Source organism: Rhineura floridana, chromosome 15 (assembly GCF_030035675.1).
Source record: "Rhineura floridana isolate rRhiFlo1 chromosome 15, rRhiFlo1.hap2, whole genome shotgun sequence".
Lineage (NCBI taxonomy): Eukaryota > Metazoa > Chordata > Lepidosauria > Squamata > Rhineuridae > Rhineura > Rhineura floridana.
This window is the reverse complement of record NC_084494.1, coordinates 33,840,556-33,853,104: the sequence shown is the minus strand read 5'-3', so window position 1 is coordinate 33,853,104 and position 12,549 is coordinate 33,840,556. Positions and strand designations below refer to the sequence as shown.

Genomic DNA, 12,549 nt, shown 5'->3' with positions numbered 1-12,549 from the left:
GCATGTGTGAAAGTGCCATGACACATCGCACACCACAGAGAGGACTTCTGCCTCCTTCACATTGTTTCAGATGATGCTGTTTGATGGAGTCAGTCAGTTCAAGCACCCAGCTTAGAGTTCTCAAGTGCTGGTGGGACAATTAAGTATTGGGGGGGGGAAGGATGTGTGAAAGGGCCAAACGTATTTGGGTGATTTTTGTGGGAACCCAGAAGACAAAGCCTGCCTGTACACAGCTTTTCAATATCAGGCTTCCACCCTGGGCCATTTATTTGAAGTTGAAATGCGGGGGGAAAGTGTGTCTCAGTGCATGTGCAGAGGGCCTTTTTGTTCCCAGCCATCTCCCCATGCATATTGGAGAGGAGCAATAAAGGTTTCCAGATTATGGCTTCCAGGTAGCCTCCCCCACCTCCCATCCCCCACCCCCAGCCAAAGAAAGTACATACTGTGAACCAGGCTGGTCTGTGACTGAAATAAATTTATTCATTCATTCATTCTGCAAACCAGGGCATCTTCTTCCAACTGTCCCTGAATTTTAATGTACGGCAATTTGTTTTTTCTTTATTTCATAGGGTCCTTAAGCACCAAGGACCCTTTTGCCTCTCTTTATGCTGACAGTGTGGCCATTCCGGAAATGTGAAAAGCACGTGAAAAGGAAGATCTCATGCTCACCAATTGCCCCAGTTTCTGTTCTTAGCTGAAAGGTTGGCTGATATATTTGCATCTCCCGCTGTGCTAGGCCCTAAGTGTCTCTTCTTGTGTAACAGGCACCCCTTATTCCCGCTGCTGGCCCTGGTCTTTGAAAAATGTGAGTTGGCAACCTGCTCTCCCAGGGACACTTCTGGCTCTTATCCGGGAGGAGATGTCTGCTCGTCGGATTCTTTCAATGAAGACATTGCTGTCTTTGCCAAACAGGTTGGTTTCTGGAGAATGGGAGGCGTGGAAGGGAGGGGGAAAGCTGCCCCAGTACTGCCCTAGCAGAGGGCGATGCTAGGCAGGAGGAATGAATAGGCTAGCCTTGCAAAATAAATCTTCTCTAAGTTACTGCTCCTTAAGTATGCTCCTTAAGAGTTGGCTTCTAGAAAATTTCCTGACCTGGTTGCCTGGAGGCAGTTCTTAACTCACCAGAGGTGACTAGGTGACTAGCTGTTTACAAGTCTGCATTTCAGCTGTGATCTCTTGATAAAATCCAGGGAAATTATGAGATAACAGTCAGATAAATCTCTGTGGAAATTATGACATAATAATCAGATAAATCTTTGTACCGTTAAGAGGAGTTCTTGCACAATCATTTGTTCCTGAGGCCTTGCTGATTCAGCCAGTTGCAGGCAATGCAATGGAGAGTCCTGTGGCATCTTAAAAATGACTTCTTTATTGTAGCAGAAGTGCAAGAGTTCATGCATCTGACAAACTGGACTCTGGGCCATGAAAGCTTAGGCCACAATAATGCTTTTAGCCTTTACCTATTTTTATTTTATTTAGCAAGATTTATATACTGCTTATGCAAAATGAAAATCTCTAAGCAGTTTCCATAAAATAGTATAAAATATTCATTTAAAATATAGTGATTAAAAACAGTCTTTACAAGCAGTAGACATGAAAAAATTAATAAAATATAAATAAACAGTTTTAAAAGCAAATATACATAATAAAATCACATGTCTGGGTAGGCTTGCCTCAACACAAAAGATTTTAGCTGGCATAGAAAACAATGAAGATCATATTTTAAGATTGCCACAGGAATCTTTGTTATTTCAGTAGCAGGGATGCATGTTAAAATGATATCCTCTGAAGGTCTAAGTCTCCTGTCAAACCTTTGGGTAAGGGAAGGAAAACAGACCAGCTACCCAGGAGCAATGGTATTAAAGAAGTCCCTGGTCCAGTGAAGCCTGACTGACATTTCTAGGTTCAAATGGAATGCAGCCATTGTGAGAGCCAGACAATGCCAGGCCGTTGAGACCATACACCAGGCCCCCCAGATGTTGTTGGACTGCAACTCCCCTCAGCCCCAGCCAGCATGGCCAATGGTCAGGGATGAAACCAAGTGGCACAGTTATAAGATAGGGGATACTTGGCTCATCAATCCTACATGTGAGAAGGATCTTGGGACTGTTGTTGATCACAAGCTGAACATGAGCCAACAGTGTGCTGTGGCTGCAAAAAAGGCAAATGCTATTATAGGCTGCATTAACAGAAGTATAGTTTCCAAATTGTGTGAAGTACTAGTTCCCCTCTATTCAGCACTGGTTAGGTCGCATCTTGAGTACTGCATCCAGTTCTGGACACTGCACGTTAAGCAGGATGCAGACAAACTGGGACAAGTTCAGAGGAGGGCAACAAGGATGATCAGGGGACTGGAAACAAAGCCCTGTGAGGAGAGACTGAAAGAACTGGGCATGTTTAGCCTGGAGAAGAGAAGACTGAGGGGAGATATGATAGCACTCTTCAAGTACATGAAAGGTTGCCACACAGAGGAGGGCCGGGATCTCTTCTCGATCGTCCCAGAGTGCAGGACATGGAATAACGGGCTCGAGTTACAGGAAGCCAGATTTTGGCTGAACGTCAGGAAAAACTTCCTGTTAGAGCAGTATGACAATGGAACCCATGATGACCTAGAGAGGTGGTGGGCTCTCCAACACTGGAGGCATTCAAGAGGCAGCTGGACAGCCTCCTGTCGGGGATGCTGCCTCTTGGATTCCTGCATTGAGCAAGGGGTTGGTCTTGATGGCCTTACAGGCTCCTTTCAACTCTACAATTTTCTGATTCTATGATGGGAGTTGTAGCCGAACAACATCTGGAGGACCAAATGTTCCTTTCCCCTTCCTTAAAACCCCCACAGCTAAATATGATTAACCTCCAGAGACTTGCCCTCAAAGGGTGCTGGGTAACCTGGTCTCTTGGCTACAAGAGCACCATGCGGCTCACAGACCAGGAATGGAGGACATCTGTGGCCCTCCAGATTTTGTTGGACTCCAGTTCATATCAGCCCCAGCCAGCATGGCCCGTAGTCAGGGATGATGGGAGTTGGAGTCCAGCAACATCTGGAAGGGGATCAGCTTGAGAAAGGCTGGCTTACACCACTGAGAGGCAGAGGTTGAGCACTTCCCCCTCTCCCCGAATGCAGATTTTCCTGTCAGTGCTGGGAGTAATGGCAGCCCTTTTCTTGGTTCCACAGCAGTTGCAGGACAGTGTGGTTGTTACGGAGGAATGAGGGTGGCGTTGCCCTTTGTGGTCACTGCTGAATGGCCAAAGCAGCGGCGTTGTAGAGAACTGCAGCACGAATCTTTATAACGGAATGTAAACTAGGAACATAAAAAGCGGCTTTATACTGAGTCGGCCCGTTGGCCCATCTAGCTTAGTGTTGTCGACACGGACTGGCAGCAGCTCTCCAGGTTTCAGAAAGGAGTCATTCCCAGCCTGACCTGGAGATGCTGCCAGAGATTGAACCCGGGACCTTCTGCATGCAAAGCAGGTGCTCTGTCACTGAGCTTTCCTTTCCCCGACTCTGGTGGCCTCCTTTGAAGGGATGTTGGGAATTACATTTTGGGCAAGGCGGAGCTTGTGTTTCCGAGAGAAGATCATTAGCTTGCTCCCGGGGCTCCCATTCTTAGGCTTCCGTAGTGGAACCTGAGAGTCAATTTTGGTGTGGAGTCGGGTGTTTTTCTAGTGGAAAATGTGGGTTACCACATTAGAACTGTTAGAATGTAATGTCATATGCCCTGAATGACTGTTTTTACAGGGGGAGTGTCTTTTTCCCCATGTGTGTGCGAAATCTGTGTTGCCTGTGGGGGAGATTTGGAGAATGCTTTTTTCCTCTTTGAAACTTGATGTGCCCGACCTTTCCAGGGTCAAAATGTTCAAAAGGAGAAGGTTCGATGTTGAAAAATGAAATAAATAAAACAATACTTCGATGGTTCAGAATCCAATGCAAGGCAAAACCCTTCAGCAGCGTGCAGCTGGGGTTGGAGATGGAGGGCTGTTATAAGTACAAAGCATGTCCCTACTCCCAGCTGTGGAATGTAGGAGGAGATGTCACAATGATCTCCCTGCTGTGGGGGTGGGGGAATCAGCCACAGATTTTGGCAGATCGGGTGTTTATTATTTATTTACTTCTTTTCAAGTATACCCTGCTGTTCGCCATCTGGGTCCCAAAGCGGCTTACAAAATTTTAAAACAGTACAACATGCAACATTTAAAACATAAATAAAACATCAGAGACAAAAACATCAGAGCAGTATTTCTGGTGCAAAGGCCTCCCAGAATACAACAAGTGTTAACCAGGTGCCTGAAGCTTAGTAGGGAGGGTGCCTGCCTGGCTTTTATTGGGAAGAAGTTCCACAGTGTTGGGCACATTACACTGAAGGCACAACTTCTTGTCGACATGAGTCGTGCTTCTGGTTACTGTTAAAGGCCCAGGAGCAGGGCAGACTTATTGTTTGGGTTGACGCTGCATCCAGTGTCGATGCTTTCTTCTTTTGCAATGTCTATAAAGGGCCATCTGAGAGCCAGTGTGGTGTAGTGGTTAAGGTGTTGGACTATGACCTGGGAGACCAGGGTTTGAATCCCCACATAGCCATGAATCTCACTGGGTGAGCTTGGGCCAGTCACTGCCTCTCAGCCTCATGGAAAACCTATTCATAGAGTCGCCATAAGTCGGAAATGACTTGAAGGCAGTACATTTACATTTTATAAAGGGCCATGCAATGCAAACACTTTTTTTCATGATAGATTCAAACACAGAGTGTCCTGGTCTATATAAATGTAAACAAAGAAGTCTTGGAGAAACAATGATTGGGGTTATAGAACTTATTAAATATTTTTCTAGATAAGCAAACTAGATCTATCAAGTCAGTCAAGTGGTAAGACCAAGTACAGGAGTATTAAAACACGGGGCATTTTGAGAATATTGACTGAAGAAACATTTTTTCCTAAACAATTCAGGTTTGGGGGTTTGGGTTTTTTTGCCTTTTTTTTTGGTGGTGAGGATATCATAACCACCTTGAATGCTATGTGATATACAACATCTCCAAATTCTGCCACCTCAAGATATGCGCACAGAGTCTTCCTCCGGAAAATCACCAAAAAGGTGTTGATAAAACACTAAGTGGTTTTGAGCATGTGCAGATTGCCTCTCTCCTCTGCCAGGAAACAGCTTTTGAAATAAATGAATCTACGGATGGAGCGCTTCTAAGCATCTATTCTGAAATGGGAGCTTCCCTCTCAAGCCAAAAAGCAGTTTAGAGGGAGAGGTGATTTTCATCATGGCCCTGATGAAGAAGGAAAGAGTTAACTTCCCCCCACCAATGTACAGTCCTGAGTCTGGTTGGGGGGGTGGGCTTCCTTACCTGCTGTTATCTAGATGAAAAACAATCACTCAACTTCAAGTGACATATTTAGCACCATACATGTAGTTTGGCCTTGAAGTTGATAATCTCTTTCTGTTTCTCTCACTTCTTTTAATTCTAATTCTAATTAATTATAACCTATAAATTATAATAAGAAATTAGATAAATAAATATACTCTTAATCCCACTTCCCCCCCCTTCTATATATCCATTCGGACTGGGCAAGCGGATGAAATTCTGACAGAGCTAGTGCTGTAGATCATTTTGAGCAACGTAGACACATTTTGAGATGGGAAACTCTTTCATTAAAAGCTCGCAGTTTGAATCTTTGATCAGTTGACTGATATGATGACAATGCTTCAGAGGCAGTGTCTTCCTCACCTTGGGGAGAGGGAGCAGAAAACATGAGCCAAAACGGATCACATGGATTGCCCAGGATGAAATGGAAAGAGCGGTGCATGGGTCAAGCCAGATGCATTGTACAGCGTAAAGGCTGTGATGGGGATACCGAACTTTTTTAAAAAAACTGCCTCAGTATCATAACATACAGAGTGGAGAAAGGAGGGAGGGGTGGCTTAACCCTTTCCCTCCCTGCCATTACTCTGCTCCAAATCCCCCCTCCTAAGCAACTCCTGTTCTCTGGTTCCAAACACTCACCTGCTACCCTGTTTATTGATCATTCATCCCAACATGTTTGCAGGGAGGTTAGATGACATTATTTATCAAGCATTCGTGCAGATTTGGGACGTTGTATGATGTTGCGTCAACCATATGTTATCCCACCCTTTGCAGAGCACTCCCCCACCGCTTTTCTGATCGCAAAGGGTGCTTCCATAGTGTCGCTATTTTCACATGGGATTTAGTCACATGCTGGCAAATTCAGGTTGCGCAATTAAAGCTGTTTTGGAGTGCAACAAATCAATTCCACACACCCCAAAAAACCCACATACTTTTTGCAATATGGAAAGTGATGGGGGAAATGCCTTGGAAAGGGTGGGATAACATTTGCTTGGTGCAACATTGTTTAACGTCCCTGCAAACAAACTGGAATAAATGCTCAATAAACAGGACATCTGGATACTCTCAAAAAGACTGATATGGGGGGAGGGAGAGTGGGTTTCTTTTGCAAGAGATCCAAATCAACATTGATTGCACACTTGGAATTTTTCAGTGTTAAGCAGCATAGAAACTGTTGAAATAAATAAAAAAAGTGCAACCTGAATTTGCCACAATGTGATTGAATCCCAGCCAGAAATAGCGACAGTCTGGAAGTGCCCCCTATGGAGAGAAAAGCTGGGGGGTGGAGAAGGCATGCTGATGCAGAGGAAGGGTTAAGCAACTGTCCCGTCTCCATTCTAAACCCCCCATTCCTTTAAAATAATAAAAATAATGTGTTAGTAATGTGCTGTTTGTCCTTGAGACAGAGCTGGGAATTAGAAAAATTCCTTTTACTGGGATTTAGCTTTTTCCCTCCCCTTGTTCCTTTTGGGCCAATTGCCAGAAAAATAAAAGGGGAAATGGCTGGACCACCTCCCTCCTTAGCAGATTAAAAAAAAAGTTTTACTTTTTAGGTCAGCCTTTGCCAACCTGGTGCCCTCCAGATGTTGTAGACTACTGCTCCCATTAGCCCCAGCCAGGCTGACAAACATAAATAGCATTTGCCCTGAGCTCCACCCTCAGATCTGCCAAAGCTGGGCTTCACCCTCTCCTCTCCCACTCACTCTGCAGCTCCACCCAAAGGCCTTGCCCAGGTACCGGAATTTTGGATCCTCTGAGCCGGGAAACCCAATCCCAGAACAGAGAGAGAACAGAGATGCCTGGGTCTGTTTAGTGCGTTGAAATGATTTAGGGCCGGGATTTTGTCTCTTAAAGGAGACATATGGTGGGGAAATGAAACTTTGCATTTTGATAGAGGGAGGAGGAATGTTGAGGAACTTAAAAAGCACAGGGGGGGGGACTATTGGGGAGGGGGAGGTTGCAAACTCTTGAAAACAAAATATATGTTCTACTGCCAGCAGGGCCTCTCTTGGGACAAGAGTAGCTTTTTTTTTTCTTTACAGTTTCTGGGAAATGAGAGAAACAGATTTTTCAGTGATGCGCATCGATTCCTTATATTTTCCTCCATCGTGTTTCCCCCTTGCTAATGCGCCTTCTCTTTTCTTCTGTTTCTCCCTTCCCCCATCCCAAAATGTCTATTTTTAGGTTAGGACAGAAAAACCTTTATTTTCTTCCAATCCTGAGCTGGATAACTTGGTAAGGATGCTTCTTCTGTCTTCCTTGTGCTAAAAGTGTTTAAACTGCATTTTCCTAGTCAGTCTGCCATCCTTGTCTATTGCACACGGGACTCCAGGGCTATCTCCCTCCCACACACTTTTGGTAAATATCCCTCCATTCATATCTGAATGCATTTGGCATTCATCTTAAACCAGGGATGGCCAAGATGCGGCCCTCTAGTTGTCCGTAAACGACAGCTCCCATCAGCCTCTGCCATCAGAGCTGTCATCTTGAGGACAGCACCTTGGCTTACCCCGCCTTAGACACACACCAACATTACTTCACTGCTTTGCACCAGGGATTGGCAACTGGCAGCTAATGAGGCCACATCTGGATGCTGAAAGGCTGCCATGAGGCCTGCCAGTGAATCTGCATCCCCAGTGCCTCCTAGCTGACTGGATAGCTTGGGTCTTTCCCTGTGGAGGTGATGCAAGGGCCAATTGCTTAGCTAAAGCGAGCCGCAAAATTCCTGGTTCAGTGCTAGGAAGCCTTAGGCAAGCCACTTCCGCTCAGTCGTAACAAGGGTGGTCATGTGCCCTAATTTATAAAGGACAGTCCTCTATGTGAGTTTAAAGATAAAGACGGGCCTGAAATTGCCCATCCACAGGGAATACCTGGACAGCAAACTGAGCAAGCAACAAGATCATAGCCTTCCCAACAATTATGAGATGTACTGCATTTCTACTTAAATTAGAGTAATTATTTCTAAATTTGTATCTGTACCTACAAATCAGCACATGCAAACTTTGTGCAAATTTGTGTCCCTTTAGTTCCTCTCCCTTTTAAAAATAACAATGAAGGGCAGTATACAAATGCAAGCAAGCAAGTTCCTCATTCTTTGGCCACCCTAGCCTTAATCTCCTTCCTCTGCAATCTGGAGATAATAGCAACCTACAATACTGGGCTGTTGTGCAGGCATTCTCCCTATCACCAATTTGGAATGGGGCCAATTAAAATAATTTATTTGGAGGATGCATGCTGCCTTGAGTATGTCTGTTAAATTAGTGTATGGCAATGTCCAGGGACACACATACACACCTCATCCCTAATTCCCTAAAATGCATAGTTGGTGTTTTTGCAGTTTTCCTACTTTCTGTATGAGAACTTCAGTCCTGATTCAAGCAAAGCAGGCTTATTTTGGTGCAGTGGATTATGTGAAGCTTCCAAGAGGATTTCCAGAATTTCTTGGACCATAGATGTCATTGTGGGAGGACAGGAATGCTCAGAGAACAATCCTAACTGTTGAGACCCTGGCTCCAAGACCTTTGATCTGAGGCGTCAAAACATGATCCTTCACATCAGAGCCAGACATTACAGTTGCTCTGGGAAACAGTGGTGTTTCCTGCACATATATTCTTAAGCATCCATGTACACGTATCGGAGAAACCTAATTGGTAGGGTGGCCGTGTGTCCTACTTTACAGAGGGCAGTCCTCCATTTCAAGGGCATTTTCAGTCCAAGTCTGGAAGCTGGGAATATCTTTTTCCAGCTCTATCTGGTCTGCCAGCTATGGCCTTTTTGGACAGAGATGACTTGGCCACAGTGCTCCATGCTGTGGTAACTTCCAAATTGGATTATTGCAATGTGCTCTACGTGGGGCTGCCCTTGAAGACAACTTGGAAACTCTGATCCAAAGTACAGTGGCTGGATTCAAGGTTCCATTGAGATCTCACATAACCCCTGTTTTAAAACAGTTGCACCGGTTACCAATTTGTTTCCAGGCCCAATTTAAGGTGCTCACATTAGTGTTTCAATGTCCTAAATGCAGAGCTTGGAAAAGTTACTTTTTTGAACTACAACTCCCATCAGCCCCAGCCAGCATGGCCACTGTATTGGGCTGATGGGAGTTGTAGTTCAAAAAAGTAACTTTTCCAAGCTCTGCCTAAATGACATAAGCCCCCAAATATCTGAGAGACCACCTTCTTCCCTACAGACCCTCTCAGATGTTAAGATCAGCTGAGGGGGCCTTCTTGATAGTTCCATCCCCCTCAGAAGTTTGGGCAGAGCTTGGAAAAGTTACTTTTTTGAACTACAACTCCCATCAGCCCAATCCAGTGGCCATGCTGGCTGGGGCTGATGGGAGTTGTAGTTCAAAAAAGTAACTTTTCCAAGCTCTGAGTTTGGGGTTGTGGTGGCCCGGGAGAGGGCATTCTCTGTAGCAGCCCCTAAATTGTGGAACTGCCTCCCCCCACAGAGATACATCAGGCAACCTCACTGTACAATTTTTGGCAAATACTGAAGATGCATCTATTTACCCTAACCTTTGACAACACTTCAAATGTATATGGTTAGGACCCACCTTATTTTTGTAATGTTTGTGATTTTAATTGTTTTTAACAAGGTATTTAAACTGTTGTAACCCACCCTGGGACCTGAAGGTGAAGGATGGGTAATTAATAACAATAATAATAATCCTTAAAAAGGGAGAGCAGCAGGCATCTTTCAGCTGTCCATCAGCAGTTAGGAACACCCGGAGTGCAGACTGGACAGGCACACAGGTCACCTGGTCATAGCTTACATCACTATAATGAGTTATTTTGAATTTGTCTATATACATTACAATAATTATTTCTACAATTATGCTGTCGTATAAATGAACATGTGCCATTTATTTCTGTGTCCTCTTGTTTTGTGGTGCATTTCCTCTTTTTTGGCAGTGTGAAAATGGCCACCCTACTGATTGGGCCTGGGAGATGTATTCAGGTAACTTTTACTCAGAGTAGACCCATTGAAATTATTGGTCATGACTAAGTTAGGTTCATTAATTACAATGGGTTTACTCTGAGTAAAACTTACTTGAATACAACCCCAGGTTCCCAGATGAATGTGTATAACATCCAGATATCACATTTTACACCAGAGATGATATACTAAACAGAATGTGTTACACTGACCTAGGATTACTTCTGCCATCATGACTTTACTTGGGTTAAGTTTGAATATGGATTTAAGGTGCCAGCTGCCTCACCTGTTTAATTATCTGTGCCAGAGGCGGCTGGAGGCTGCATGTCAGTGGGGCAGCAGAATCCACTCTGGGTTTTTGTCTGAACTGTCAAGGTGCTTCAGCTTGGACAGCTCCTTGAAAATTTGGACTAAAACCTGGAGTGGATTCCACTGCCCCATTGACATGGAGCCACCAGCCGCCACTGATCTGAGCCTATGCCTGTTTGTTCAAAGGTAAGCCATTATCTTCAGGCTTACTCTTTCCAGTAAACATGCATAAGATCACAGAAAAGTAATACAGTCTCCAAGCTATTCATTGCATTTTAGCAACAACCTGTTTTTTGTTCCTTTTATAATTACAGATGATTCAAGCTATTCAAGTTCTGAGATTCCACCTTCTGGAATTAGAAAAGGTATAGAAGTTTGTTTTTGAGGGTTTTTTTAATTAAAAAAAACCCCTTACCCAACCACTAACCCTCAAAAGAATAAAATTAGTGATTTTGCAAACTAGGCAGTAAGACAGGAGGCGATTCCTGCTTTATTAGAGACATCCTTGATGCAAAGAGATGCAGTTTCCTACAGTAACTGCTGAAACCAAGCTTTGAGCCAAATCAAGTTTGCTGAGAAGCCAAGCCATGGTGGGCATGTATTCCACACCAGAGAAACATAGGAACCTGCCTGATACAGAGTCAGACCATTGGCCCATCTAGCTCAGTACTGTCTGAGCTGACGGGCAGCAGTTCTTCAGGGTTCAGGCAGAAGTCTCTCCCAGTCCTACTTGGAGATGCTGGGGGGGTTGAACCCGGGACCTTCTGCATGCAAGGCAGACGCTCTGCTACTGAGCTACAGCCCAACTTCCCCAACAAGTTTAAAGTCCTGCACCAAAGTTGGACTTTGCAGCCTGCATAAATTATGTAGATTGAACTTTCCCCCCCACATACGTTCCCTTATCTCTATATCAATTATTCTGTCATGTTTACTATTTTACACCCTCTCTTCTAGTTTTGCTTACCCTGGGAAGGAGCAGTGAGTTATAAAGGCACTGAAGTCCTGGCCCAACCCCTAAAAATCTTATTTAGGCCCACATCCTAAATACCTGAGAGTTCAGTCATTGCCTACACATTTCTAAGCTCGTCTTCACAACCATGAGGGAAAGAAACTTGTCCTTACAAAAGAAAAGGTGTGTGTGTGTGTGAGAGAGCTCAGGTTCTCCACAGCTGGAATTCTCAGCCCAACAATGCCACATCCCATACATTTTTCTGTGCTTCTGCAGGACTGCAGTTTTTACACAGCCCTAAGTAGAGCCTGAAGTGGTGCTTGGGGAAAAAAGCATCAGAGGCTCATCCAAGGGAAAATCCAACTATCTCAAAGTATAATTTTTAAAAAAACAAAACCAAAGCAAAGCTGTCCTCAAGCAAGAAAGTTTGCAAATAATTCCCCTTCTCACTAACAGCGGCAACAGCTGGCTCCAATTTTGAAGCATTTCCTCATGTAGGAGCAGGGGGAGATGTTTTAAAAGGAGACGGCGTCCACTTCTCCATTATGTTCTGTATACTTTACCAGGCCTGTTCAGATAATGCTGATTCAGGGATGCCCCCTGCCACTGACCCGGAGAGAAACACAGAAATCTGCACACTTACATTTTGTAGGTTCCATGGCTCCATCCACAAATCCCCTGGCCACTGCCGTGCTCTGGTTGCCCCCCCCCCGTCACCCTCTTCTGACCGAGGCATCGCCATCAAGGACAGTTTGTGAGAATTTAGATCTGAGCTATTGAGCCACTTTAAACGTAGCAAAGCCGCAGTGTGGTCTTGTCAACAGAAGCAGTTTAGTGGCTCATGTTCAGCAAAGCTTGTTGTAAGGCCCCAGTGCTAGAGCTGAGCTGAGCAGAGTTGGCTGGCTAGGCCATGCAGCTCAGCTCCTCTGCAGACCCCTTAAGCTCTCCTTTCTGCTTTGATCGAGGGGTGTCAAGCTTTACATTGACGGTTTC

General features: G+C 44.7%; 1 protein-coding gene across 1 annotated transcript in view; it reads left to right on the top strand.

Moving 5' to 3' along the window:
* The first annotated feature begins 381 nt into the window (after positions 1 to 381).
* MEIS3 (Meis homeobox 3) overlaps positions 382 to 12,549 on the top strand; it is a 55,869-nt gene continuing 43,701 nt past the window's right edge. The window contains exons 1-4 of the mRNA XM_061597759.1: positions 382 to 392; positions 765 to 912; positions 7,545 to 7,595; positions 10,922 to 10,972. Of these exons, the coding sequence (XP_061453743.1) occupies positions 382 to 392; positions 765 to 912; positions 7,545 to 7,595; positions 10,922 to 10,972 (261 nt within the window). The remainder of the gene's footprint in view (positions 393 to 764; positions 913 to 7,544; positions 7,596 to 10,921; positions 10,973 to 12,549) is intronic.